A 27582-nucleotide genomic window follows, 5' to 3' on the forward strand; every position below is an offset into this window, starting at 1 on the left:
GCCTCAGATGGCGGCGCTGAGTCCCTGAACTCGGGCGGCATCTTCGGCCTGCCGGACAGCCCAGAGCTGGTCGTTGAGCTCCGAGCTTCTGAGCGCCGCCTCCCAGCGGCGGCGTCGCCGACGGAGAAGGTCCCCCGCGGCTCCCGCAGACGGGACGGCGGCGGGAACGAGTGAGCTCGAGGCTTCCTGTTGCCTGGTATTGGCAGCCGCCATAGGCGCATCGCGAACGGCGGCCGTTTCTCGACCATTATTATCGGCGCATTCCCAGAGCATGTGGCGCAGCGTTGCTCTGTGCCCGCATGCTTTACATAGATCGGTAATGTGTAAGTGCGGGTAGCAGTGGCGTAAGACGACCGGGCTGGGGTAAGAGTGGGTTTGTAGTAAGCGATAGCTTACGGCATCGTGTCTGTTTAATTTGTCATGCGGTGGCGGGAACTTTCGCCTTTCCAGTCTGTAGTGTTGCGTAATATCTCGGAACGTGATGAGACGATCACCCCACGACCATTGTGGTCTGTGTTGTCGCTGCGTGTCTGTCAAAGTGTCTCGATCCGGCAGATCAGAAGCCCCGTTCTCGGGAGCGGAGGCGGCGGCCACGGAATGTGCCGCGGCTCGGCGAGTGAGACCTCGAGCCGCGGCGTGGGCCGCCTCGTTGCCCGGAAGCGGGACATCGGTGTGTGCCGGGGTCCAAAGGAGGAAGACTGTTAAATTTTGTTGTGGCGATTGCGACGCTGAGTCACCATCACCGCACATCTTAAGGATGCGGGCCGCTTCCCGCGAGACGCGGCCGCGCGCGAAGCCGCGGATTGCTGCCTGCGAGTCGCTGATTACGATCGTAGCGTTCGGCACCGTGGCGATTGCTAGGGCTATCGCGGCTTCTTCGGCCGCCTCCGTATGTCCCGTGGTCACCGTGGCGCTCGCGAGGCATTTGCCCGCACGGTCAACGACCGTAGCGGCGTGTGCGTGTCTCCCGTCCCCATATCTCGCGGCATCTACGTACACAACTTCGTCGCTAGTGCCGTACTTCTTTTGAAGGTCACTAGCTCGCTGGTTACGGCGTTCGACATGGTGCGTCGGGTGCATATTCTTAGGAAGCGGCGGAACAACTAGGCGGTCGCGAACCGAGGCAGGAACATCCGCTTTTTCTCCCTGCTGAGTGTGGTAGCGGATGCCAAGTGACTCGAGGATGTGTCGACCCGTCTTAGACCCCGACAAGCGTTCGTTTTGCGAAACGACATGGGCCTCAATTAACTCGTCGAGTGAGTTGTGCAGTCCAAGTTCTAGTAACTTTTCAGTGCTCGCATTCAGTGGAACTCCAATTGCTCTCTTGAAAGCCTTTCGTATTATACATTCGATCTTGTTTTTTTCTGAGCCTAGCAATTTGAGGTAGGGGGCAACGTATGTTATACGGCTTATTGCGTACGCCTGCACTAGACGGATCGCGCAGTGTTCGCGCATACCAGTACGTCTGTTCGTGATACGACGTAGGAGTCGGATCGTGTCGTCTACCGAACGACGTAGTCTTCGCACCGTCTCACCGTTATGGCCGTTTGCCTGCAGGTGTAACCCCAGAATTCTAATTTTGTCTACGTGTGGAATGGGAGTGCCATCTGCCAATAGAACGCTTATTTTGTAGCACTCCCTTTCCTCGTCGCGCGGGGTTTTGCGACCTCTACTTGTAGGTTTGTAGATTAGAAGTTCCGACTTGGTTGCCGAGCATTCGAGGCCCGTTCCTCGCAAGTACTCCTGAACTTCGTCTACACCTGCCTGGAGCGTACGCTCGACGTGACCATCACAACCTCTGCCGGGAACCCAGAGGGTGATGTCATCCGCGTAGATACTGTGATACAATCCTTGTATGCCTAATAATTTCTTGGGTAGCCCCAATAGAACTAAATTAAAGAGTAATGGCGAAATTACGGAGCCTTGTGGCGTGCCCCTCGAGCCCATCTCAAATTCTTGCAGTTCCACATCTCCAACGACGACGCGTACGCGTCTGCCGGCAAGGAAGTCACGTATGTAATTATATGTTTTTTGTCCTAGTCCTAATGTTTGAACTCTGTTTAAAATTGCTTCGTGTTTAACGCTGTCGAAGGCCTTTTTAATATCTAGGCCAAGGATCGCCTTGGTTGAGCTGGTAATGTCATCAACAATGTGGTGCTTCAGCTGAAGCAACGCGTCTTGTGCGGAGAGATTGCGGCGGAATCCTAGCATGGTGTGCGGAAATACATCGCGGACTTCGAGAAAGTCAGTCACGCGTTTGAGGACTGCGTGCTCCAGAACTTTTCCTACACAAGACGTGAGCGAAATTGGCCTTAGATTATCAAGCGCAACCTGCTTGCCCGGTTTAGGAATCATGATAACTCGAGCTCTTTTCCACGCTTCAGGAAGGGAACCGCGTTGCCAGCACTCGTTGATATAAGTCACAAATCGGGAGATTGACTCGTCATCTAAGTTGCGGAGAGCCTTGTTCGAAACCCGGTCCAGGCCGGGCGCCGATCGGGTGTTTAGTTCAAAAAGGACTGCCCGAATTTCCGCTTCGCTAAATTCGGCGTCTAGTTGCTCATTAGCAACGCCGTCATAATCTGGGTGTTGGACGCTCTCTGCCGACTTAAAGTAACGGTCACGTATTGCACCGAGCAGGTCATCGCCTTTATGATCGTTCACAAGTCTCCGAGTTTTATGGCCTTGTGCGGCACGAGTATCTTCCGGATCCAATAGGTGCCGGAAAAGGCGCCAAGCACTCGCCCTGCGCATCTGTCGCTCGAGGCCGTTGCACAGGTCTTCCCATTGTGACCTACAGACTTGGAACGCATGTTCCTCAATTTCTCTGTCTAACCGTGCTATGCGTTTCCTCAACGCCCGGTTATGTCTTTGGCGTTTCCACCTCTTGAGTAGGGCTTGCTTTGCTTTCCACATGTGTAGGAGCCTGCTGTCGATTACTTCGAGCTTCGCTTCGGGCGGGATGTGGCACGTTACCGCGTCTACGTCCCGATTGAGCGTCGCGGTCCACTCGTCTATATCCGTGATCGGCTCGTCGCCCCGCCCGCCTTCTGCTCTCTTTTTGCGGAACGCGTCCCACTGCACTAATTTGAGTTTACGGCCTGTGCTTTCAGAGTATGTTCTACGAACGCTCGGGCCCGTGTCTACCGTAATCTCTATCAGAGAGTGGTCACTCCCTAAGTCCTCCTGCGTGTTTTGCCAAGACGCCGCTGTGACATTCGACACGAACGCGAGGTCCGGTAGCGTGTCTGCGCTCACGCTGTTACCCCAGCGCGTCGGATCGGCGGGGTTCGCGATCAGTTCAAGCCGTTGGTCTTGCGAGTCTTCCCAAAGGTGTTTGCCCTTGAGCGTTTCACGCGTGTATCCCCAGGCCCCATGAGGCGCATTAAAATCACCCGCAACTAGCAGAGGTGCGCCGTTGGCGGCCGTGCTTGCTCTCCGGAGCATCTCCCCAAATCGGTGCTGTAGCGTGGGTTTACTGTAGACGTTAAGTACAAACAGGCCTCGGCCGCGCTTAGGAATTAATTCTACAAAAACATGCGGTATCCTTACGCACTCAAGTTCGCGCTGCGCCACCGTGATGTTACGTCTAACTAGCACGGCGGCGACCGGCGCCGGACGCGGCGGGGGCGATGGCAGCGACCGCGGTCGCGCCGACGACGAGAGCGGGTCGCCCAGCCCTCGGCGACCCGCGGCCGCCCCCGGCGCCCCACCACGCGCCGAGCGCCGTGTAGCACATTTTTCTTTCCGCCTGTTGTCCGCCGCGGCCGCATTTATGGCTTTGTAACCAGCTAGTTTTGCCGGATAATTTGTTTCCTGCAAAAGGATAATGTCCGGTTTCGTCTCACGGCTTCGAATAAATTGCTCGAGATTTCCCCGCTTCCTCCTATATCCCCGGCAGTTCCACTGCCAGATCGTGTACTGTTGTTTGTGAGTGTTAGTGTGAGTGTGCGCGTGTCTAGCCATGGTGATGCTTGTGTTTAATTTAGCCCATCGCCGTCGAGGCGACTGGGGTGCGGCTGAATCTGCGGCTCGGCGTCTGGCAGCGCGTTCTGCTGCTGCTGACTCTGTTGCTGTCTAGCGTAGGGCTTACTCACCGTTCTAATCGGTCTGCCCGCAGATGGCGGGAGTCGCGCTTCAATGTTTTCTATGCGCGCCGTGTGCGCGGTGAGCATTTGTGTCATTTGTTCAGAGAGCTTAGCTATCGCACTATTGAACATGTCATTCATCTGTGCCACCTGTTTAGCAAAACGTTCATCGAGGCTGGTCTCGATAGTATCGATTTGTTTCTGTAGCTTATCATAACGGCCAAATCGCTGTGTGGATTCGTGCCTGGCAGGATCTAGTGCTATCCTTTTCGCGATACACGGGCGGTCTTCGCGTCCGCCTGCCCCCTCTCCCGAACTGCTCTCGTCATCCGTGTCCATCTCCGCCGCCTCGGGTCTCGACGGAGTCGAAGACCGAGGCGTCGGTGGTGGCGGCGCCGTCGACTGTTGCTGCGGTTGTTGCATTCGTGGAGCCTCTCCTTTCAATTTGGAATTTTCCGCTCTAAGGGCGGCGTTCTCGCGTTTCAGCTCTGAAATTATCGATTGTAATGGTCCTAGGCGTTGTTCTAGCGCTCGCTCTACCGCTAGCTTGAGCTCGCTCCCACCGCCGCCACCGACGGCGGGACCGCCAGGACGTCCCGCCGAAACAACGCCGCCGGCGCGAAAGGCGGCTACATCCGCCCATCTCACCTGCTGCCATGTGCCCATGGGTCCTTGTTGTTGCGGCTGCCGCCACGTCTGATGCTGCTGACTTTGTTGGGTGCCTTGGTTCACAGCTGCGGCGCCCGGAACGGCGCCACCGCGCGTCTTCGACATGCTTCTCGGCCTTGGTGTCCGGCTGCGAGAGCGGGACCGGGATTTACCGCCGCCGCCTCTCGCGTCTCGGCTTGTCGAGCGTCCTCTTCGGGTGGCGTTGGATGAATGACTGTCAAACGCCGGATAATGATTGTAGTATCCTCCGTTGCCTTCGGTGCTAATGCCGCTGTTGTAGATGCTGTCGGACGCTGCGGCCGCTTGCTCTTCTTCACGCCGCTTTCGCTCTAGGCGGCGACGCTTGACTATGTAAGGAGTCTTGTATCTCGCCTTGCAGACGCGGTCACCCGTGAGATGATCCTTGCCACACAGTTGACACCGCGGCTCGCAGCGATGGTCAGACGGTGGGTTACTGCTTCCGCAGCCACGGCAAATCTTGTCGGCAGGGTTGGGACACACGTCGGAGCGATGGCCCAGCCTCCCGCACGCGTAGCACACGTCGATGTGCTTTCTGTAGAGGGAGCATCTCACAAGCATAGGTCCATAGTATACGTGTCTGGGAACATGGAAACCGTCGAACAATACGATGATGTTGTCCGTGGTGCCCATTCGCTTGGCATGCAGCACGCCGGGGTTGCGCTGCGTCACTAGGTTGTTAACGATGTCCTCCGGGCTCTCGTCTTTGGAAATGTTCCTAATCAGGCCCTTGGAAGTGTTCTCCGGGGCGGCCTGATAGGCGTTCGCCTCGAACTCTCGGTTCCCGATGCAAAGCTTGCTGATGGCTCCGTAGCGTTTGGCTCTGTTCGCGGACGGAGTGCTGAGCACCACGACGTTCTGTTTAACGTTGAGGCAGATGCTGTCCTCTCTAGCCGCTTCTCTACCGATACCTGCCGCGTTAAGAAGGCAGCAGTAAATGCGATCTATCTTGTATTCAGCCCCGTTGAATCCGCCGCGGGGGCGCACAATGATCCTGTAGTCATCGGGCGGTAGCTCTGGCATTCGGCTCGCCTTAGCGAGGTGCTGCAAGTAACGAGCACACTTCTTTTTATTCTGCGCCGCTGTGGCAGTATCCGGGGCAATCCCTGTAGTCTCCGCGGCAGCCGCCTGTTGCTGCGTCTCCGTCTTCTGGTCTTGCGCTGACTCGGACGCGCCGTCGGCCTGTTTCGTTCTCTTTACGCTGCACCATCCTGCTCCCTCGCCGAAATCTTCCGGCCGAATGTCCTCTCCTTCTACCTCTACGACATCCATTTAGCCCTGGCAAAGGCCTTGTACGCTGCCGTCGGGGATCGGGAGCTCCGAGGAGGTCCGGCGACACGTTAGGCTTGCAGGCCCCACCGCCGCAGCGGCCGGCCTATGGCGTCGTGCGCAGAGACGCTGGACTTGGCGTTCTTGCTTTCGTGGTGGAATAAAAGGCGCCAATAAGTGGCTAAAAAGTGGTCCCACCTGGCAAAACTTGGTGTCAGGGAAGTCCTTGAAACTGCCGCCGATCGATGGTGAGAAGCGTTTTCCACGATAAATTCGACAATCCACCAAAAACATAGGAAAGTTGCGGAGCCGACGCGCAACACGTCCGCACTCCGTGGCCCCCCCAGTGTTTTCAAGCAACATATTTGTGCACACTTGGCATGTTAACATTTGTTTTTTGGGGGCACTACTGATAAGAGGAACAAATTATCATGGTCCCTTCGAGTTTGTTTTAAAGGGAGTCTACTGTATGCGCAGAGCTGTTGACCAAAGACCTGTGTGCCTGTCAATGGTGATAACTGGACGGCACACACCATACCGTCACGAAGGCTTGCCGCTGTTCGGGTTTCATGTGATGCCGATCGTACATATTGAAGTTTATTAAAATATTATTGATAAATTGAATGACCACTTGGGGCATGCACCCTCCTGTAAGTGGCAAGGTTGCTTTTGTTTTCTTTTTCCACACAGTGATGCTTTGTCAAAGGAGAACAATAAAAAAGACTTACTAGGTAACATCACTTACAACTTTTTTTTTCTTGCATTTTGCAGCATGCACGACCCCATTATTCCTAACTCTTCCCCAAGGAGCAAGCACCAGAAGAGAATGTAAGTAACAAATCTTAAAAACGATTGGAGACATAAGAAACAGTCTAAAGCTAATACGTTTTTTTTTTTTTTTTTGCCACCCGACTTTCTCCTTTAGGTGCAGTAAATTTTCATATGATGACATACGTGAGGTGCACAAGCGACGATACCTTCTGCAGGTAGGTTGCTACGCATCGCTTATTTACTGTACATAGGATGTTTGTGCTATTTAAATGCACTCAATTTTTTATTGCAGTAGTAATTGCATAGACATTTCAAGGGGCTATGACATGGTCATCCAACAATGTGTGGTTTTCAGTGAGAAGTAGAAGTAGAAGGTTCATTATGCCTATGCAGGTATGAAAAGTGGGCCGTAAAAGTATGTTTCTGTGCTAAAAAGGCCGTAGAAGTCATCGGCTGTACATTCCTCCCACAGCCGGCAACTGTGATTTTGCCATGGTGCCCATGACGTCACACAGGGGGGGATCCAGAAGACAGGGGGTGGTGGCAGTAGGAGTGATCGCCCCTTCCAAAGTCTATGTCATCACATCCCCCCTCCCCTTAAATAAGTGAAACCGCTGTGAGCTCACATTAAAAGCATTTATGTCATGAAAGAGATTTTATACTAGTAAACACAAAAAGTCATGACTACACCCCCATCTTCTGTGTTACATCATTAGACGACAGCTCCCCCCCCCCCCCCCTAAAGTGAGTGGCTGGATCCGCCCCTGACGTCACGTGCAGCAAGGAGTGGTGCCATCGTTTTTTACCACAGTGTTAGCCACTGCAAATCATTCAGTTTCAGTAATAATCAGAAGAAGGCTCAAATACGGTATCTCAAATTCACGTGCAGCTGACACTAGAACGAAACCGTTCATGGGAATGCAAATGCTCACACAGCAAACTACTTGTTATGTAACAGCTTGCGAGTGTGCCAGCGTTGCCTGTCTCGGAGGCTACTCGTGTGTTTGCTAAATATTCAATAATAAATTAACTGCTCGATCAAATGCACTACAGCTTCGCCTGCTTGTTTGTGAATGCTCAAGGATTAACCTGTATAACACAGATTATGATTGAGATTTGTCTCCTTTAAGGGGGACGAGGGTCTTAAAAAAACTTTTTTATTTACTATACTACTGTCATTAAAATCACCATGCATGTGTACCATTCAATGGAGATTTCAAATCTGCAAACAGTTTTAAAATATCTCATCTAGAAAAAAAGCAATGCCAAATGTCCATATAATAATTGGGTAGTTTCTTACGGGTCGTTATGGTAACTCGCAATGAAAAAAAGTTTATTTTCAAAACCGCATGTTTCCTCTAAAAGGTTCATCCTATAAGCTAAAGCAAACTGGATGTCAAAACAGTAATTTCTTTGATCAGAAATATTTTTTAAACTTGGAAGGTAAAAATTAGCTTCCACTAATTAGCTTGTATTTGTAATGTAATTACAATTCTTTCAAGGTTGACAGAAGAAGAAAAGGTTGGTACCAAGTTTGTTTACATATCTTCACAGAAACTTGCTAAAAACTTCCATGAGGCTCATTCACTTCACAAAAATAAAAATGCCAAGAAAAGTAAGTTTTCCATTTTAAAAACATTTGTAATTTTATATATTAAGGTTTTAACACAAAGAAATGGGATTTTGCCATAATATAAAATTTTTATAAAGTATAATTTCGAGTATAAATGCTGCAAATTGCAAATTTTTGAAAGTCAGCACTTTTTACAATTTTGGGCAATTTGAAGTCCCTCGTCCCCTGTTAAGACATTTTTACACCATGATGCTGCCACCCTGTTGCTTAATGTGGAGGGTTTTCACAATCTGGACATCTTGGCATGATGCACAACATTGCGTCATATGAATATGTCGTCTTAGTGTGATGTTAGAACAATGTCTAGGAGCTCGAGCGAGGTGCTAAACCTTGTTATTGCTTTTTATACCTCAGCATTAGGCAAAACTATCTCTATTATCTGAGGAAGTTGACTAAAACTGGCTTGTATATCAAGTTTAGTAGACTGATAAATGCCTTAGACCTTTCAGTTTCCATGGTTTGCTGTCATAATGCGATGTAGCCTGCTTTCAGCCCTTTTTTTAAAAGCTGAAGAACACTCTTAAACCAACCTCAGTTCCTGTAACTGAAAGAATTGCACTCAAACCACACATTGCACCATGATCGGGAAGTTTGCCAAGCGTTGACCACTTCCCGTAGACATTTCACATCTCTGTGTACTAGGAGGTGCTGTGTATGCTGTGGTAATGCCTGTTCAACCTCTGCGTCTACTAAATGCAGGTGCAGTGCATTTCAGTGAAAAAGCTGAATTCTACACTGTCGATCAGACTTTCATCACATGGCAATCACGCTTGACATGCTGACTAGAAATGCCACACTCATTAGGTTAATTCTTTTTTTTTTTTTTCGTGGCTCAAAGGCCATGGCTGATTATTCACCCCTTGTTAGTATGGTAGGGTCACTGGGATTCTGGTAAATCTAGAATGTTTTATTGGTTTGATGTGTAGGCTCGTTTAAAAAGCCCACCTGATACTGCCCTGTGTCATTACTACGCACCATATTTTTTGTTGAAGGAGTACTGACACAAAAACTTTGGCCTCGCATTTTTCTTTTTCTTTCTTTTTTTTTTTTTGCTGCAATGTGTTGTTGGGGGTCTGTTAGTCATAACACGACATATCGTTTGCTGCAGCGTATGACAGATAATGAGTACAGGCTCCTCATTAATGACCAGTTTCAGTTTTGGTGTGAGAGATCCACAAACAAGCCACCAGGTGCAACTATTACCACATAGCTTTTGCAGTCTTGACCACGTCAGCACACAAAACAGTGGCACACTTTTGCACGATCTACATCAAGAAGTTCTTTTGAACAGGAAGTTGGACAGCAGTCTCGCCAAACACAAAACTTTCAACATGTGCGCCACGGACTTGCGAGCAGCCACCGAGAAGTACAGTCTGCTGGAAAAAATGCGGCAAAAGAACAATGGCGGCTATGACATCGTCATAACTTGTTTTATTGACAGCAGTGGGTTGACGTGAGGGAATCAAGGGGGTGGGTCCTTTTGGGGTCCTTTCTGATGGTGTCAATACCTTTAAAATTCAAACTTCAAAATTAATTTAAAATACCTTACAAGCTATATTTGCTGTTAATATTTTGCACATGATATGCGCATTTTCATGGAAATCGATCCCACAGGCTATCTTGGCCATGAAATTTTGTGTCATTGCCTCTTTAAGTCACCTGTCCAAGCAGAAAGACCAAAATTTCTTATACCTAAGCCAGTGTATGCTAGTATAGAGATTAGAAGTCGCTGTTTTTTTTTTCTTTTCTGGCCACAAAAAGCAGGCTCGCATTAGTGTCAAATTAATCCCTGGGCTTCTGAAATGTCAACATCGATTTGATGTACATTATCGCACATGGCTGTATGACTTCCTTCAGCTTTTCTTTCCAGTTCAGTTTTTCACGTAAATAAATTTCAAAGCAAGATGTGCTGATGAAGCGTGCCTCATCTTTCAATAGCCAATAGCCCTGGAAGTTTTCTCAGCTGATGGGCGCAACTACCTGCTGGTGTTTCCACGCAAAGTCCGCAACAAGGTCTACACTCGTTTCTTGTCAGCAGCCACTGCAATAACTGACAGCGCCCAGGAGTCCTTGGCAGGTCAACGCAGAGGCGCCAATGTAGAGTCTGGGTAAGATGCAATACATCTTTATCAAAGCTGTTGTCTTTATCAAAGCACTTACTTGCTGAGAATTGTCTCCCTCGATGGCAGAAGTTTAGGAGGTACAGTCGGCCAAAACTTCAGCTTTTGTGTGCAACGGCCACTTCTTTGTCTGTCAGCGTCATATTATGGAATGAAGTTACAAAAGATTGCTTCGTGGACATGTGCTTTATGGGCGTACACTTCTCCTTAATTCAACCGAAACTTAATTCAGTCGTATGGCAAAGATACACAGAAAAAACTGCCACTCACGCATGATGGCTAAATATTTGGCCAACTGTACATAGGTACACAATTAAGGTAGGGGTCCCACTCTGGCGGCTCCCGCTCCGCATTTTAGTGATTGTTTGCCGACGCACTATGCTTACTGCGCTCATCGTACAGTGAAATCTCTGTAGAACGAACCCCACATTAATGAACTTTCAAAAAATCTCGCACTGACTGCTGGTAGTTTCAATGTAAAATTACTTCACTACTACGTACTTCACAATACCGAACTTTTTATAATAATGAGCATAAATTTAGTTCTGTATTATATTAACAACGCCTCATCACTCTGAACTCGTGTGGTCTCGACGGTGCATCCCGACCGCTCCATAGAAACCATTGGAGCGGTACGCAAGCAGAAGACAAAGCAAACGGACGCCTTGCTTCTCGGAAGACGCGCAACGGTGCCGAGGGGAAAAAAAATGAAAAGGCGACGTTATTTTTTTCTATTTGTTGAAACGCCAATTTGCAGAATTACAAGCGCTGAGGCGACGGTCGAGGGCAACACGGGAGGGCAAGGTCAGCGAGGCAGAGTGGGTAAAAAACTAGAACACTTTAGAGTGGGAGTTGCGGAGCAGGAAGTATGGGCGCGGAAAACCTGAGACAGTGAGGGAGCAGAAAACAAAACGCAAGGAATTTTCTTTTTTAGACCTTTCTTTTTTTTTTTTTTTTCAGAAGAAGCAATGACAGCCGTGACGCTTCGGCTTTTTCTTTCTTTGTTTCTTGTACATGTGCTCTAGGAGGCCTTGTTTGTCAGTCGTGTTCATCTCTTTTCGGTGATTACTTATCGCATCCGCAAAGTAAGTCTGCGTTCGCACTGCAGTGCTACTTTAAATGAGTTCATCTCTGCTTGCGACGAAGAAGCAAAAGCAGTTTTCACTAAGCGAGAAAGTGGATATTCTTCAGCAACTGGAAGGCAAAAAGCAGGCTGTTGTGACCAAAGATCCAAATCGCACCACAGGAATGTAAATGAGCTAAAGGCCTTCGCACTGCAAAGTATGTGCTGCACCCGTCAAAAAAAAATTTTTTAAATATCACAGACTTTTTTGAAGTAAACGTACATTTTTTGGTGTTCACTTGTGCGTTTGTTTTTTCTCGTGAAAAACAAGTTCAAGGATCCACCATTGTAAAGGTAAGTCATTTTGGTCGGTTGAAAATAGGTATTTATGGTTAATTTTTGGGCTTTCACTATAATGACCTTTCAAAATAACAAACCAATTGCCACGGCCCCCTGAAGTTCGTTATACTGAGATTTCACAGTATTCATATGAATTGTATTGCATTAGAAAGCTTGTGTTTTCTACTTTCTATTGACAGCTAGTATTGTCACCTAATGCGAAGCGCTATTATTGCACAGAAATGAAAACAGTGCTAGTGAAAACCGGCGTTTTTGCTGTACAAGCCTTCTTCGTTGTATTGACAGTGCAGCAAAACTGTTAACATAGGCAAAAAATTTTTCTGAGCCTCTTAATGAGGTGTTATTCAAGGTTTCTATGAAGAGATGTTACAAGTAAAGCAATTAGGAAGTGATGCAGGCTCCAATTAAAATATGCAAAACAATGTAATTTTATGAGTAAATAACTTTTTCCTTTTTTGTCTAGAACAAGAACATTGAATGGGTTTCAAAGCTACAATGTACCTAATGTCTACACAAAGTTGTTTTGGGTTGTGACGAGGTTGTGACGAATAGTTGATGAATTATTACTACTTGAATTCAGCAATTTACGGCTCCACTTGTTTAGGCATTACCAACAAAGGGACAAAGCTATCCAAGCTAAAACTCTGAAATATTCGAGCAGGAAGCCTTTCTCTGGGTTTCTATGAAGAGAAAATTGTCGCAATTTGGTTAGAAAGTTTTGCTCATAAGCTAAATTCATTGCTGTCCTACAAATTTGTAATTAACTTATGACTATGCGCATTACACAGAAACTATGTCGAATCACATCTGGAACATCACGCACTAAAAGATGTCAATTGTTCGATTTCATGGGCGCGTTCCAGATTTCAAGACATTGACATCTAATTGCAGACCACCATTCGAGTGCTACAAGTGCCACCCTCGTGTTTATTAACGATGTGTATCCCTTCTCATCAAGTGCAGTGGCTACAAAGAGTTTTTTTGTTTCCGCACCAAACGCCAACTTAGCACGCGACTGCTACCGAAACGCAACTAACGCCGATTAGGCCTAGCCAACCGTTCAGTATGTTGTTGTGGGAAGTTTCTTCAAGACATGAAGATCCGGTGTCGAAAAGATCGCACTCAAGCACTGAACCAAGATCAGCGTGCGTAATACGAAGTTCGCTTTCAATACCGGGAGATCAACAGCGAAAACCCGCCAAGCTTACAAAAGACAGTGCACTAATAGCAAAGGTGAAAGGTTGCATGATAAAACCATAGAAGGTTTTTAATTTGCGGACAAGCAAGCAAACATGATATCTGTAGCTTGCTCGATAACAAAGTCCTTATCAAGTTTCCCGACAGGAAACTCTTTTATTCAGCGAGCTTGCATAGTGTGCCGCGTTTTTTTTTTCTTTTTCTTCCCTCCGCCCTTTGTTTCTTCACTCCGTGTCCTCTCCTCTTTCGTTACAACCTTGTCGGTTGCTTCCCAGCGGCGCACCCAGCCAATGCCACCTAGACTACTGAAAGCCCCCCGCACTCCTCCGGTACGTCACCACACTCGGCCAGTGAGTGGCGCTTCTTGACTGCTGCCGGCTTAGCTATGAACGCTATTTTTACTTTAATTTGTGTTAAATAAGTTAATGCGGTGATCGTGAGGCTAATGCAAGGCTGTTTCATATATTGAGGCACTCCGCCGTAGAGGTGTCTTTTGGTTCGACCGCACACGTACATTTGCGCATATAGCTTTAGTGTGTCCTCTCGTTTTTTTTCTGTCCTTTTTTTACCGGTATGTGGTACATGACAGCTGCTGCTTGTAACCGAATGCTACGGACGACACGGTTCCAATCTAACAAACCTGAACGTTATTGTTTTTTTTTTTGCAGTTGAATTTATTAGGTGGATTATTTTACGAGTAATTTCTCATTGCCTGAGATGGTCTAATTTGTTTAACATAATTTTTACAGCATGGAGAATTATGTCGTCACTGTTCTTTTAAATTTGTGCTCTGCCCACACTTTCAAGCAGTTCGTACAGCGATACCAAACGAATGATAGTTTTAGAACAAGAAATAAATTTTATTTCGGGAGTGAATACACACACACAAACACATATATACACAGGCAGGAAAGTAAAATGCATGATCTCTTCAAAATAGTCAACTTTCTTTTCGTTCCACTCAACTTCTTTTCGCTCAGCGCTTCATTTCTAAGAGAAGGGTAGTTCTTGAGGAGGACGTTTATTGCTCGCAGCAAAACATTTTTCATCACTGAATCTGGAGTGTGGCTAGCTGCACAAGCATCAAAATCTTCATTGTCATTCAAGAAATACATAAGAACACTCAGTAGTGTCAATCGATGATTACTTTCAGCATGAAACAGGTGCTTATACTTTTTATCAGTGACACGGTCGAAAACAACCTTCACGCAGAGAACGGCATGAATAACAGCTCGCTGTGGGAACTTCAGTCCACCTCGACTATTGCTGTCAATTAACACATTGTCACTTTCTTCCAGTTCTTGCTCTGTTACTGTCAGTACGTCACGGCAGTCATTACAGTGTTTTCGCTTAAGAGCTGGGTGTGCACAGTAGCCAGTGATACAGACCAGCGCAGCCATGTCCTGCTGTGGCTTGTTTAATTCAGCATTGGTCATACGGATGTCATACTTCGTGATTGTATCGTGAGCATTAGGCTGGTTTTTCTTCTGACTGCGTGATTCAGGCATGTCTGTCAAAATCAATGTGCTTCGTAGGTGGATTTTAGCCTCAGTCTCAAGCACTTGTGTTGTCGACATGTTATAGTGCGAACCACATAGTAGTCACGTGTATCTCCTAAAGCGAGCTTCAAGTGAGTTAGTTTGGAATTTACTGAGAATCATGTAACTAAAGTTGAGTCCCTCCTAGCAATACCTAGATATTTTGATCAGGGCATATGTAGTTAGCCGTAAAGCTGTGTGGTTCTCTTTTGTGAGAGCGCTATGTTATAGTGCGAACCACATAGTAGTCACGTGTATCTCCTAAAGCGAGCTTCAAGTGAGTTAGTTTGGAATTTACTGAGAAGCACGTAACTAAAGTTGAGTCGCTCCTAGCAATACCTAGATATTTTGATCAGGGCATATGTAGTTAGCCGTGAAGCTGTGTGGTTCTCTTTTGTGAGAGCGCCTGTTTGCACGTTTCTGTCCTTCCGAGAATCAAGCGAACTGACAACCTTGTACAGATAATGCAGCTGCTCGCAGCTAATATTGCGCACTGAGTCCTGCCTCACATCTTTTAGCCTGCAGCCTTTATGAGGAGCTTTCACATTCACGATGTTCCACTACTTTACAATTAATCAATGAAAAAAAAAATGAGCTACGACCAAATGCAAAGCTTCATCTTGAATTCTCGAAACCGATGACACAAACGGGGCTAAATATCTTGAGAGCAAGCTTAACATTTTGTCGCTCTGAGTTACTTGGGCTCAGGGACTTGTAAGTTAACCCATAGGCAATTTTCATATCACTACTTTCCTTAGCTTCATGAAGTTTTATTAATGTTGTAAATGGTACACCTTGCAGCCTTTTTCTGTCATCGTCATAACAATCAAAATGAGGATAGTACAGGCACTTCTCAGATTTTTTCTGGTTAATTCAGTTATTTTCAATGTATTTTATTAAATGCATTGAGTCAACAAGGTGAAATAAAGGTTTGAGGATCCTCTGGGTGAGGATACATGATTTCTTGGTTGCTGCTTTCTGCAAACAGCAATATCACCTTTCTGTTAATTGAATTATTGTCTCTTATTACTGCCACGACATGAAAGCCACAATCTTCAAGAATGATTATTACGTCTCTTAGCGCCTTATGTAGTTCTTCAGCTTTAATTTTAGACACCAGTGATATTTGTGCTACATCTTTAAATGCTGACAACAAATTCTGAATCATAAAAATGTGCGCTGTTTTCACAGGTTCAATGCTGTTAGCAGTAGCTGTAGTAAAAAAATCATTCTAGATGTAATTCGTTTAGCATCAACGCGACATTTGTTTTATTCAACTTCAGTGGGCTGGCCCTTCTTTTCATGTATCATAAGAACCCTTCTTGATTCTGTTCTTTCAGAGGACTCGCATCATGGGCGGCACATACACGTTTGATTGTCGAAGGGTGAGGCAATACAATGTTTCCACTGCTTCGCAAAAAGTTATAACGACGAAAGGAAATGGTGTGAAACACAGTTGAAAGAATTAATAGTCCAGCCGAATACCTTTTTGTCTATCTCATCAGGAGCTGGCACTGTTCTCTGAGGAACATTATTGCATCTGCTCTCCCGTCCTCCAGCAGGTCTTCTCTAGAAATATCTTCGAAGAGTGTAACGACAAGCTTTGACACTCCATTCACTTTTTCATCTTGCACAAGTTCTCTTTTATCGCAGTACTCTTGTGCTTTGTCCAGAAGTTGCACTAGCACACGCATGTCGTGAACTACTTTTGGAATGGCAAGCCGTTCATCTGACATAAGGTGAGCACCTCCCACAAAGGTGCACACAGACATATACGATGATATGACTATAGAAGAAATAAGCTTCGGAGCTTCTTCCATTGTTGCCTCTATGTGCGCAATGATGACATGGCCATCGGCATTCATAACTGACCAATGTTTTGCGTGTAGCAGGTGCACACGAGACTTAATGTCGTCCAGGCATTATAACTTGTTTTCATTCAACTCCTTGTGCCCCAGAATGCACTCTTCAATAGCTTTCTAAAGTTGCTCATCTTCTCTTCATTTTTTCTTCATCCCTGGTTCTTCTCTCGATGGGTGAGTATCCGACAAATAGTCAGGGTTGTGTAGAAAAATTGCTTGAAGTGACGTTCGCATACCTGCACAAAAGGTATAGATGAAAATCAATCGGTTTCTCTGTGAATTGTGCCTCTGTGCACATATGTAACTAAAGTAAGAAATAAAGGTAAGAAGAAAAAGACAATAGTGTAATTCAAGCTATGCTATTAAAAATTGCGGCGTCCTATGCTATATTTTAAAGGCAGCAGCTGCATAATGTGTTTCAAACAAAAATGCACTCAAGCACTCAACCAGACGAAATGACGCCAAAACTATGGTCTAATGTGACCCTTACAGTTCTAGTGAGTGAGAAAAAAAAACTTATGTTGAAGTTACTTTGTGCAACTCTAAAAACCTGCACCCAATCGAGAAATGCACCCCATACTTGAGCGAATGCGTGCATGAATGTAGGCGTTTTTTTAGAGGGAATACAAAGTTGCTTAGTACCTACAATATGAAGGGTTACAAACTAGCTTAACAACGAATTCTATGAAGGACAATCATACAGCAGCAAGTCATGTGGATGTAAAATAGGCTAATGATCTCATATTTTGTAGGTACCACGTGAAAAAAGTGGGCACCCAGAAAGCTCTCTCTTCACACATCGACAGGTCTTACTATCATTTTTGCAAAAAGTTACATCCCTAGTAACCTTTTGTACCAAATATTTTTAGGTGACATACCCAAAAACAAACACCAGTGGATTCTGATGCTTTGCAGCATCTATGTCGCCGCACCGCACAGCTCACTGCTATTGTGATCTCCGCTCAGGATAACAAGGGAACTTGAACAATCGTACTTTGTGGCCAGTGTTGTAATTCCCTTTGCAATTTTTAAATACAGAAATGTCCTACTCTTCCGCATATGTGGCAGAAAGGCACAAAAAACAAAAATAACCAGCACCACAGGAACAACGACGAAACATTTGCTGCCAGCGAGGAGCTCTTGTTACCACAGCACTGACTGTGACTGACAGCGCCGAGACAGTAAGAGCAAGGAATGCTGGGAGAGTTGCAACTAGTGCAATTGCCCACAGGTCGCCCGAACATCGTCTGAGCAGGGGTGGCTCACCTCCTAGGGCGGAGTAGGGTGACGTCACACGACGGGAAAAGAGGAGTGCGGGGGCCTTCAGGAGTCTAGATGGCATTGACTCAGTGCGCCTCCTTTCATACGCACTACCACTTTTGTCACAAAGATTTTCCGGCAACTGCATTATATCCGGTCTTTCATCTTGGTGGACTGCACAATAAGCGGTATGTGTGTACATGTGGTTCTATTGGAGGGTGAACGGGAGTCGAAAAAGACGACAATTATAACTGGTTCTGCACTATAAGCAGTTACGTTATAAGTGGTCTATACTGTATATGGACAGGATACCTGTCTGTACCCCATTCTCTTGTTTTTCTGTTGTTTTGCGCCGTCACATAATGGTCACATGATACGCACTTTTGTTCCGTATTTTAACATGACTTTTTTGTGTGTTTTAGGGCAAGTCTGCTTAGCAACCTCATAGGAGAGACGTCAGTAACACAGCGATGGCTGGTGAGTAAAACCTTGCAAAAAAAGTTGTGTTTTATTTTGTAGCCTTGGCCGAGTAAAAGAAAGCAAAGGGGGTGGGGCGGGGGTTTACATTATATCTATGCCAAGGAACTATCGGACTTTTTTGCACAAGGGGGAATACTAGGAATAGACATTTGCTAACAAAATCAGTTTAGACTAACTCAGAACTGAGCTTATAGCTGTGAAAAACTGCAGTGTGCCATTTTTTTACAATTGGATTTTATCTTGGATTTTATTGCTATGTGAACCGTTTAACCATTAATGAAACACCTATACATACTAGGTATTATTTTGTGTAGGGTCTGTGAAGTGATTGCGGACATTCCTTTAATTTGTTGAAGATATAAAATAGTGCGGCCGCATGCTGCAATACAATGAAGTCACATTTTATGTGTTCATCAGCGTTCTATTATGTTCATCAAGTGCAGCGCTATGAAAAGTTGGTCGCAATATTTTGCAGAGGGGCGAGATCAGCAATTTCCAGTACCTGATGCATTTGAACACACTGGCAGGCAGGTCATACAATGACCTAATGCAATATCCAGTCTTTCCTTGGGTTCTCGCTGACTATGATTCAGAAGTAAGTAGCTTTTCTTTTTGTTTTTTAATTATACACAATCTTTATTCTCTTTCAGTTAACGAAATGAAAAATTTTCACATGAATTTGCAGGAACTAGATCTGAATGATTCAGCAACTTTCCGCGACTTCAGCAAACCAATGGGTGCTCAGACAAGTGATCGTCTCGAACAGTTCAAAAAGCGTTACCGCGAATGGGATGACCCTCATGGTTCGTTTTGTGCTTGCTTTGTTTCATCATGTCTTGTCAAGTCTGAGGGAAGAGGTTGTTCCAGATTTAGGCAATAGAATTTGTGCACCAAAATATACCTAATTTTCTTTACAGGAGAGACCCCGCCCTATCATTATGGTACTTTTTATTCATCTGCAATGATCGTGGCCTCCTACCTTGTTCGGATGGAACCCTTCACCCAACATTTTCTGAGACTACAGGTGACACATTCTTTTTAATGTTATTTTGCATGGTGGATTATTAAAAAAAACAAAAAAAACATGGGCGTTTGATGTATTAATTTCTTATGCAGTGGCATTTCATTGCAACACTTCTGTGCAGTGTGCACAGACACATTTTTTTTTAATTCTTATTTTTAACTCTCCTCACCGTGTTCTTTATCTTCTCTAGGGGGGCCACTTTGACCTGGCAGACCGCATGTTTCACAGCGTGAAAGATGCTTGGCTTTCTGCCTCGAAGCACAACATGGCTGATGTCAAGGAACTCATTCCCGAGTTCTTCTATTTGCCTGAGTTTCTTTTGAACAGCAATCGTTTTGACCTGGGTATGTCATAGTCTATGACCTTTTTCTGACAGCATTTAGATTCAGCAATATACGTCCTTGTATGATTGCCTTTCTCTGACACTCACCTTGTGTTTTGGTTGTTTTGCATTGTTCTACAGGCTGCAAGCAGAACGGAGTTCAACTCGACAACATAGTGCTTCCACCTTGGGCAAAGGGAGACCCTCGAGAATTCATACGAGTGCACCGGATGGTACGAACAATGCTGATTTGAATGCAACTTATTCTTGTCATGCAGACCACTTTGTTTGAAGGGGGGAAATGACAAAAAGATTGTAAGTGTGAAAGTTGCAATATTAGGCTTTTTTTTTTTTCATTTTGATACATCGTTGACACCTTTGCCATTTTAACTTAAAATTTTATATTGAAGGGCCCTTCACCAGGTTTGGGTATTTTAACAATCAAGTACAGCACCTTAATCTTTCAGTGACACTTATGTCTGCAAAATATGAAAAATGTGCATGGATGGTAAAACTTAAAAACAGAAGCCTGCGCTTTGAGCAAGACTGAGCTTTAAATGCATGAATGCTGTGCACAATGTGCGTTGCTTGGAATGCCACTGATCATGGCATGACTTCAGTTCATCTAATGCAGAGCATGCAATACCTCCGTTAGCAATTCATAGCAAAACCAAGGATAAACAGAAAGAAAAGAAAAGGAGGTGGGAATATATTAGCAGGGTGTCTACCAACCTGGAAAAGTCGAGGAATTTGGGCTATTCTGGAAAAGTCATGGAAAAGTCAGCGAATTTCTGAAAAACCTGGCCTCATGGAAACTGACAGAAGTTCTGTGCGACCGTCACAAAAATAAGCATTACCATTGATCAAAGCTTAAAAAAATCTTTCTCAGCTGCTACTACAGTGAGCTGCTAGGAGGCGTGTGAAAAAAAAAAAACAGTGCATAACTCTTGCTTCTGAGTGTAAACGTGAAAGGATACACCGACCCATACAACACAAAGTTTACTGATGTTTCAGTACCTGATATGGGGGGGAGCCTTGTTCACAATAAAAGCCATAAGAAAGGCATAGCATACTTAAATACTCCTAAATACGTGACGTAAGCAGCGAGAGTACATTGTCAGAAGCATCTCATTACTCTTGTTCAGCTTATGTACAGTCATCTGTATCTGGATTTCAGGTGCAGGCATAATGCAAGCTTCTTTCAAATGCGGAGCGTTTTATTGTCGAACCTACTCGCAAATCCGGCGTCGGCGGTTGTGTCTACACCCCTAGGGTCTCGTTCCAACTGTCGCTCTCCCCGCTCTCTCGCCTTGCAAGGCCGACACAGGCAGCGTCTGCTAGTCAAAAACCGACTGCTCACTCTGCACAACAGTTCACTGACCACCCCGTATATGTAGGCACTGGATCGGGCATTCGGAATTCAGTAAAGGGTGTCTTTGCTTGGCTTTCGCTGAACAGTTGAAGAAACAGTTGAAAGTATTGCTTTTCTTTCATTCAATAAATATGAATAATAAAGACAAAATCGTGATACCCCCACCGTTTCATGACGCATTTACTCTAGTCCCCCCTTCCGTGTGAAGATGCAGGTTTTTTCTTTGTCCAGAACACTCGAGTTTTACAAGTCTATTTAGTGGTCTGTAGATTCCGCATGTTCAGCGAGGGCAGTCGAGGCCACGCATCGTTTCGTAGCATCATGTTTGTGATGTGTTCATCATCTTTTTTTGAAATCACCAGTTTCACCCATGTACTGGTTGTCATCATTGCGGCAGCCTATGGCATAAACAAGACTATGGAAATTGTGCTCGGCAACTTGTCCTTCACATTGGCTAAAACATTCCTTAGCTTCTATGTTGGAGCATCCACTAGTTTGATGTCTGTTGCTTCCACATATCACACAGCCTATTTGACTTTAAAACGACAACTTCACTCACATCTGTAAATTTATGCATGTTTATCTACGCCACGATTGCTGCTCGGCTTTAAGGCCGCCTGGTGTGTCTAGGCTAGAACTGTCATCATCAGAAGCTTGCCGGGCTACTCATGCCTTTTATTATTATTATTATTATTATTATTATTATTATTATTATTATTATTATTATTATTATTATTATTATTATTATTATTGGTGATGCAACAGCAAACGTCCTCAGCTACACACTTAATGCTGGTAGCTCATGTTTCAAAGGTAGCACTTAGGTAAATTCAGCTAAATTTTTCATTTCAGTTTCGTAAGGTTGTATAAATAAATCTGCAATTATTTTTCAGCGTCACATCTACAACATAGTACTTAAATTAAGGTAACATGCTGACATTCGTTATTCTTCTGTGGAATGAAGGAAGCTGTTGCACCTTGACAGATTCATTCTCGCAACCGCATATTTAAATATCTGCACTTTAAACGCTGTCCGGAGCTTTCATTGCACTTCAAGTATCAGAACCCAGAGACACAAATGACAAATATGCACGTGCTTGTCGAAAAAAGAAAAAAAAAAAGGAAAGAAATTTTGCAGCACAGCTCTGTTTTTCAAATGTTGTCGACTCGTTGTCAAGGCAAGGTACATAGAGTACGCGAGTAGTAAGTTATTTTTGTTTTGCTAAAAGTATATTTTAGAGGTGCACAGTTTAGGTGGTAGTAAATACAGCAATCCAGATCGAATTGGATCTAATCCAATCCACGTCCTGAATTGTTGAATCAGTAAATACAGCAGTTCAAGTCGATTTAATTCAATCCAATCCACATCTTGAGAGGCTTGGGCTACAGCCATTATAATAAAATGGATTATACTCCAGTGGCAGAGCCGGCCAGGATCCCGTGTCCACATTTTACACAGATGCCGTGAGATGGCACCACTTCTGTGTCTCTTATCAGCTTTCACTGCGTTGTCGGGACTGTCGCAGGTTCCTTCAAGCATTCATCTTAGGTTACTTTTAACTTGTGTGATTGCTTCCTGGTTCTTCCAAACATCAAACAGCTGACTCTCACTTCCTGGCTCAGGGGTTTTATTTTGGCTATGCATGTTTTTTCACATATACCGCACGCGCTCAGAACATTCTCAGTGCGTCTGGTAATTATGTTTACTTACATGGAGTACCTGTATTTTTTTTTTTTTTACCACTCAAGAGTTTGTTTACCGTGCATTGAGTTTTCCATGCGGACATGGCGGTCATGGAATTTGCTTTTAATCATCATGGAAAACCTGGAAAAGTCAGTGAATTTAGAAATATTAAATTGGTAGACACCCTGTTTAGTAAAATGATTGCAGGTTTTCATAGAACAGATTTGCAGCAGTCAATATTCTGTGCTTCAAGTCAATGATTAATTTATCCTTGTGTTGTGATCTGCTAGCCTCTTGTTTAGTTGAGATGGTAAAGTGACGGCTTCAGACTCAGGTGATCCTGGGCTCCACGCTCAGACCAGGATGAATTTTTCACCAGCCAGAAGTTTTCTTTTTGAGAAATCTAATTGGATGTACTTTGTAGTTTTGGGCTAGAAATGGGTTCATAACAATTTTCCATTTTCAGTCGATACTTAGAATATCATCTTGTGCCAGGTAGTGATGTGCATGCACTTACCTTTACAACGAAGTCACATTGTCATCAGTGGCCTCGCCGCAGTTGTCTAGTGGCTAAGGTACTCAACTGCTTACCCGCAGGTCGCGGGATCGAATTCCGGCTGCGGCGGCTGCATTTCCGATGGAGGCGGAAATGTTGTAGGCCCGTGTGCTCAGATTAGGGTGCACATTAAAGAACCCCAGGTGGTGGAAATTTCCGGAGCCCTCCACTACGGCATCTGTCATAATCATGTGGTGGTTTCAGGAGGTTAAACCCTGCATATCAATCAATCACTCAGTCAGTCAATCAGAGTTGTCAGTGTATATTGATTTTATGACACCACTGCCTACGCACTTTCATTTCTACATATCTATGCATTTCTGTGGCTTATGCAGGCTCTGGAGAGCGATTTTGTCAGTGCACACTTGCACGAGTGGATTGACCTCATCTTTGGCTACAAGCAACAGGGCCAGCCGGCAGTAGAGGCCGTCAATGTCTTCCACCACCTCTTCTACGAGGGCAATGTTGACATTTACAGCATTGATGACCCACTGAAGAAGAATGCCACCATTGGTTTCATCAACAACTTTGGCCAAATTCCTAAACAGGTGAGATCATGAACTATGTTTCATAGTATTTTTAGTAGCAGAAAATTGTTTTGGGGAGAGATGCGCACCAGCAAGTGAGGCTGATGTCTCCTGTTAAGCATATTGGTAGTTATTAAACGTCACTGTTTGTTTGTTCAAGGTATTTCCTTAATATGTGTGATTACCTATAACTAAGGGTGTGTGCATATTCGAAATTTCAAATATTTTTAGAGTAGTGTTTGCTACTCGATTCGATTTGCACTGAAACTTTTACTATTCGAACTTACCAAAAATAAATGCAGTGAACATCCGATTGAAAGTGACCCCTTCAGATTTTAATATGCTTCATCTCATCAAATTTTCGTATTGCCGCAAAGATGACTTTTGGTCTCCGATATGGCTCAAGAACACAAAGAACAAAACTTTATCTTGAGGGAAGGGGTAGAAAAGGGGTACTCGGGAGCATGTTGGTCGAACCAATTAAAAGTGCCCCCTTCAAACTTTTAATATGCTTCACCTCATTACATTCCCGTATTGCGGCAGAGCAGTATTTCACGATCCGCTACAGTCTCAAATGTATTAACTCAAGAAAACGCTGGTGCCAATGTGGAGGTGATATATGTGGCAGATCATGTAGCTCAGTTAAATCTGTTTTAGACCTGAAACATGGACAGGAAGTCTGAAAAATTGGACGCCGAAGATTTTAACATAAAAAATTTCAAATGTTTTGTATGTTGACATCTATGAGGCAGATTTGGAACTCCTAACTCGAAGGGAGCACAACCTTGTACGCCACATCAATTGTGCTTCAACAGAAGTTAAAAAAAGGAGGAGAGACTGAGGAAATAGCATCTTTGCCTTTCACGTGTAAAGTATTGTATGCAAGCAACACTTTGGTTGAACCAAACCATGTACTAATACAATTCTGCCTCTTCATTGCCTCATTTTTGATAAGACAACTATTATGGTATGTACCATCCTGCCAGTGCTTCATCTATCTAGCAAAAAGAAACACTTTCATGTTGCTTTATCTCATAAGAATATGCTTAGGTATGCTCTCCAACTTTTTTTTCCCACTATTTCTCTTCGAACTATTGAAAAATATTTTAATAATAGTCGATTCGATTTGCACTCAGGCTTCAATATTTCATTTCGCTTCACACACAAAATTTTGCTATTTGCACAGCTCTACATTTAACACATCACATGCAATAATAAAATTTTCACTTGTTAGTTATGCGGGGTCTCGCAATGGAGAACGCCACGCTCTTGGAGTGAACGGACACAGCAGACGTGGTCGAAACAAACCAAACAATACACATTTATTCAACTTTCTTTTTTTTGATCAACGATATCGCCAGTCAGATTATTATGCATCATGTGATAAACACGCTAAAACAACCTTACACAATATTACCCTGCACTCAACCACATGACAAACACAAGACGGCTTCACCAATGCTTGACTAACCACGAGGGCCCCCGGCAGACGACCTATCTGTGGTGCCGTACTCTACGGCTTCACACTAGAGACAACCATTCGTACCAACCGCCACGCTCATCTCTCCTGAGACCCGCTCAGAGACCCGCTCATCTCTCCTGTGCCGCCACTAAAGCTTGCCGCCAAGCGTCACTGCCGGCGGCACCATTCGATGGTGGTCATAAACGCTCGCAAGCACAACGCCGCCTACCGCATGGTAGTTGTAACCCAAAATGCGGCCTATGCGCTGAACACATGTGCCACGAGGCACAAACGACTTTACAGGATGTGTTAGCACCCCCTCAGTTATCACCATTTCCTGTCATCTTCTGTTGTCATCAGAGTGTTCTATTGTGATAAGTGTAGATGATGCTGCCAGATAGCCCACAATTCTGATATTTTGAAGAATACAGCTTGGAATGCTGCAGTTAAAAAAATGGCATCATGGCTGGTGCTGTAGTATTATGCAAGCTTTTATGAGATAATTTAATGAATGTAATTGTTATTTTCTTTGTCTGCATATATAGAGGCAGACACATTTGGTTGTTGTGACAGTTATATCAGAGTGCATTGTGCAAAAACAGAGACCTGTCAGAGGTGGTGGTCATGATACTTGATCTCTATTGTCACTATTTTTGGCTTATTGCATGCACAACACATGCTGCATACATCACATGTTTTTCATTACATCGCTTTGAGGTCATGCGTGAGCAGCCTTGACCTTGCGCTGTTTGTTTGCTTCAAATATTTACTTCTGAGTGTAAATGAGAATCCTGGAAACACTTAGCAATTAAAAAAAGGTGCCATATGGCAACTTAACCAATAAAACACATCATAGCTTAAGCATTAACTGTCAACTGCCAGTTAATTCATAGGAATGAACTAACAGTGGAACCCTGATAACGCGACTTTCAGGAGACCACGCAAAACTGTCATATAATGTGGGTGTCATATAATCGAAAAACAGATTATAGGCAGTGACACTCAGCCTTGCCCAAAAAAACAAGTACAAACTGCCTAAATAAGCCCGCGGCACGACCTTGTGCCTCTGCAAGGAAGGCAGATTAAATTGTTCTTGCTAGTAGCAGCATCACATAGTTGCAGGAGTTGCGAGTGGATATTTATTCTCAAATTTAAAAAAAAAAAAACGAATCCAACGCACATCTTTCTACCGATGAAGAGTCCAAGAATTGCCTACGCGTGAGACCGAAACCGAAATTGCATAGGCGACAGCCTCCCGCGTCATTGCTGTCACAGTGTCATTGCTGTCAAATAATGGCGACGGACCACGAGTTTGCCTAGGATGCCTTTGTGCAATGAGACTGAGCTGTGCGCGTTGTGATTTGTTGGCTTGTGAAGTGAAACTAGCGATGTCCTGCTGTTATTATGAACGTTAATGTCATGTGAAAGTAAATTTGCACGGTGAAAACAGCCGCGTCGCGCCCTTATGTGTGCTCAAGCCTGTGACTGTGAGTGCGACAAAGGCAGGAGATCAGCTGTATGTCGACCAGGAAAGGTTTCTACGCACCAAAAAGGTGAAAACGTGAAAATATGAGCTTTTCGGCTGGCTGAAGGTATTCTGTGTGGCTAGAGTTCAGCTAGCTAACGACCCCGGTACGTATGCACACAATCCAGGCATTTGTAGCATCGCATAAACTTCAAAGAAAATAAATTTTTCATTCTAACAAGACATCCCGTCTCACTCTCTACTTCTGTAATCATGAACCTAGGGCAACACAAGTTCATATTTTGCACTTGTGGGTCTTCGGTCGACATTTGATTCAAGTAAATGTGTCTTTTTTTTTTTTTTTCTTTTTTGAACGGAATCTGAAAGTCGTTGTATAATGTGGGGTCGGCTTAAAACCGTGTTGTATAACCAAGGTTTTAATAAATTATTTTTATGACCATTTTGCCGGCACCAAACCGATTTGCTGTAAAGTGCAGGTCATCGTAAAACGAGGGGGCGTATAATCGTAAGCTCAACTGTATATGCTGGAAAGATATTAGCCAATCTCATATCTGTGTGTTGGCAAGAAAGCAAAGAGATTAAGGGAAAACACGGTGAGCCGGCAACCAAGAGAACATGCACTGCATTGCATGCGGGTGTTCACTTTTTTTTTATCAGGCCTGCACATCATCAAAATACTGTGAAGCCCAGTGTGCAAGATTTGGAAGGTCTGAATCATGAAAAAGAAAAGGCTTTGGCATGTGTGGGCACACCTAAAGGCTTATATGAATTGACAAAAAGATTGCATATCAATTACTATTTTTTTTTTAGGTTCTCTTTGC

The 27582-nt window shown here is 44.7% G+C and overlaps 1 protein-coding gene across 2 annotated transcripts in view; it reads left to right on the plus strand.

Annotated features, from left to right (window-relative positions):
- The window catches only part of bchs (WD repeat and FYVE domain containing 3 bchs), a 227185-nt gene that overhangs the window by 156107 nt on the left and 43496 nt on the right, over positions 1-27582 (plus strand). Inside the window, exons 50-60 of one of the 2 annotated variants that reach the window (XM_037413472.2) lie at positions 6816-6872; positions 6970-7030; positions 10387-10556; positions 16067-16111; positions 18271-18325; positions 18804-18923; positions 19014-19131; positions 19246-19352; positions 19543-19696; positions 19816-19907; positions 23622-23834. In XM_037413472.2, the coding sequence (XP_037269369.2) occupies positions 6816-6872; positions 6970-7030; positions 10387-10556; positions 16067-16111; positions 18271-18325; positions 18804-18923; positions 19014-19131; positions 19246-19352; positions 19543-19696; positions 19816-19907; positions 23622-23834 (1192 nt within the window). The remainder of the gene's footprint in view (positions 1-6815; positions 6873-6969; positions 7031-10386; positions 10557-16066; positions 16112-18270; positions 18326-18803; positions 18924-19013; positions 19132-19245; positions 19353-19542; positions 19697-19815; positions 19908-23621; positions 23835-27582) is intronic. The other variant, XM_037413474.2, reaches the window with a different exon arrangement.

The sequence above is a fragment of the Rhipicephalus microplus genome, chromosome X (genome assembly GCF_043290135.1).
Source record: "Rhipicephalus microplus isolate Deutch F79 chromosome X, USDA_Rmic, whole genome shotgun sequence".
Taxonomy (NCBI): Eukaryota; Metazoa; Arthropoda; class Arachnida; order Ixodida; family Ixodidae; genus Rhipicephalus; species Rhipicephalus microplus.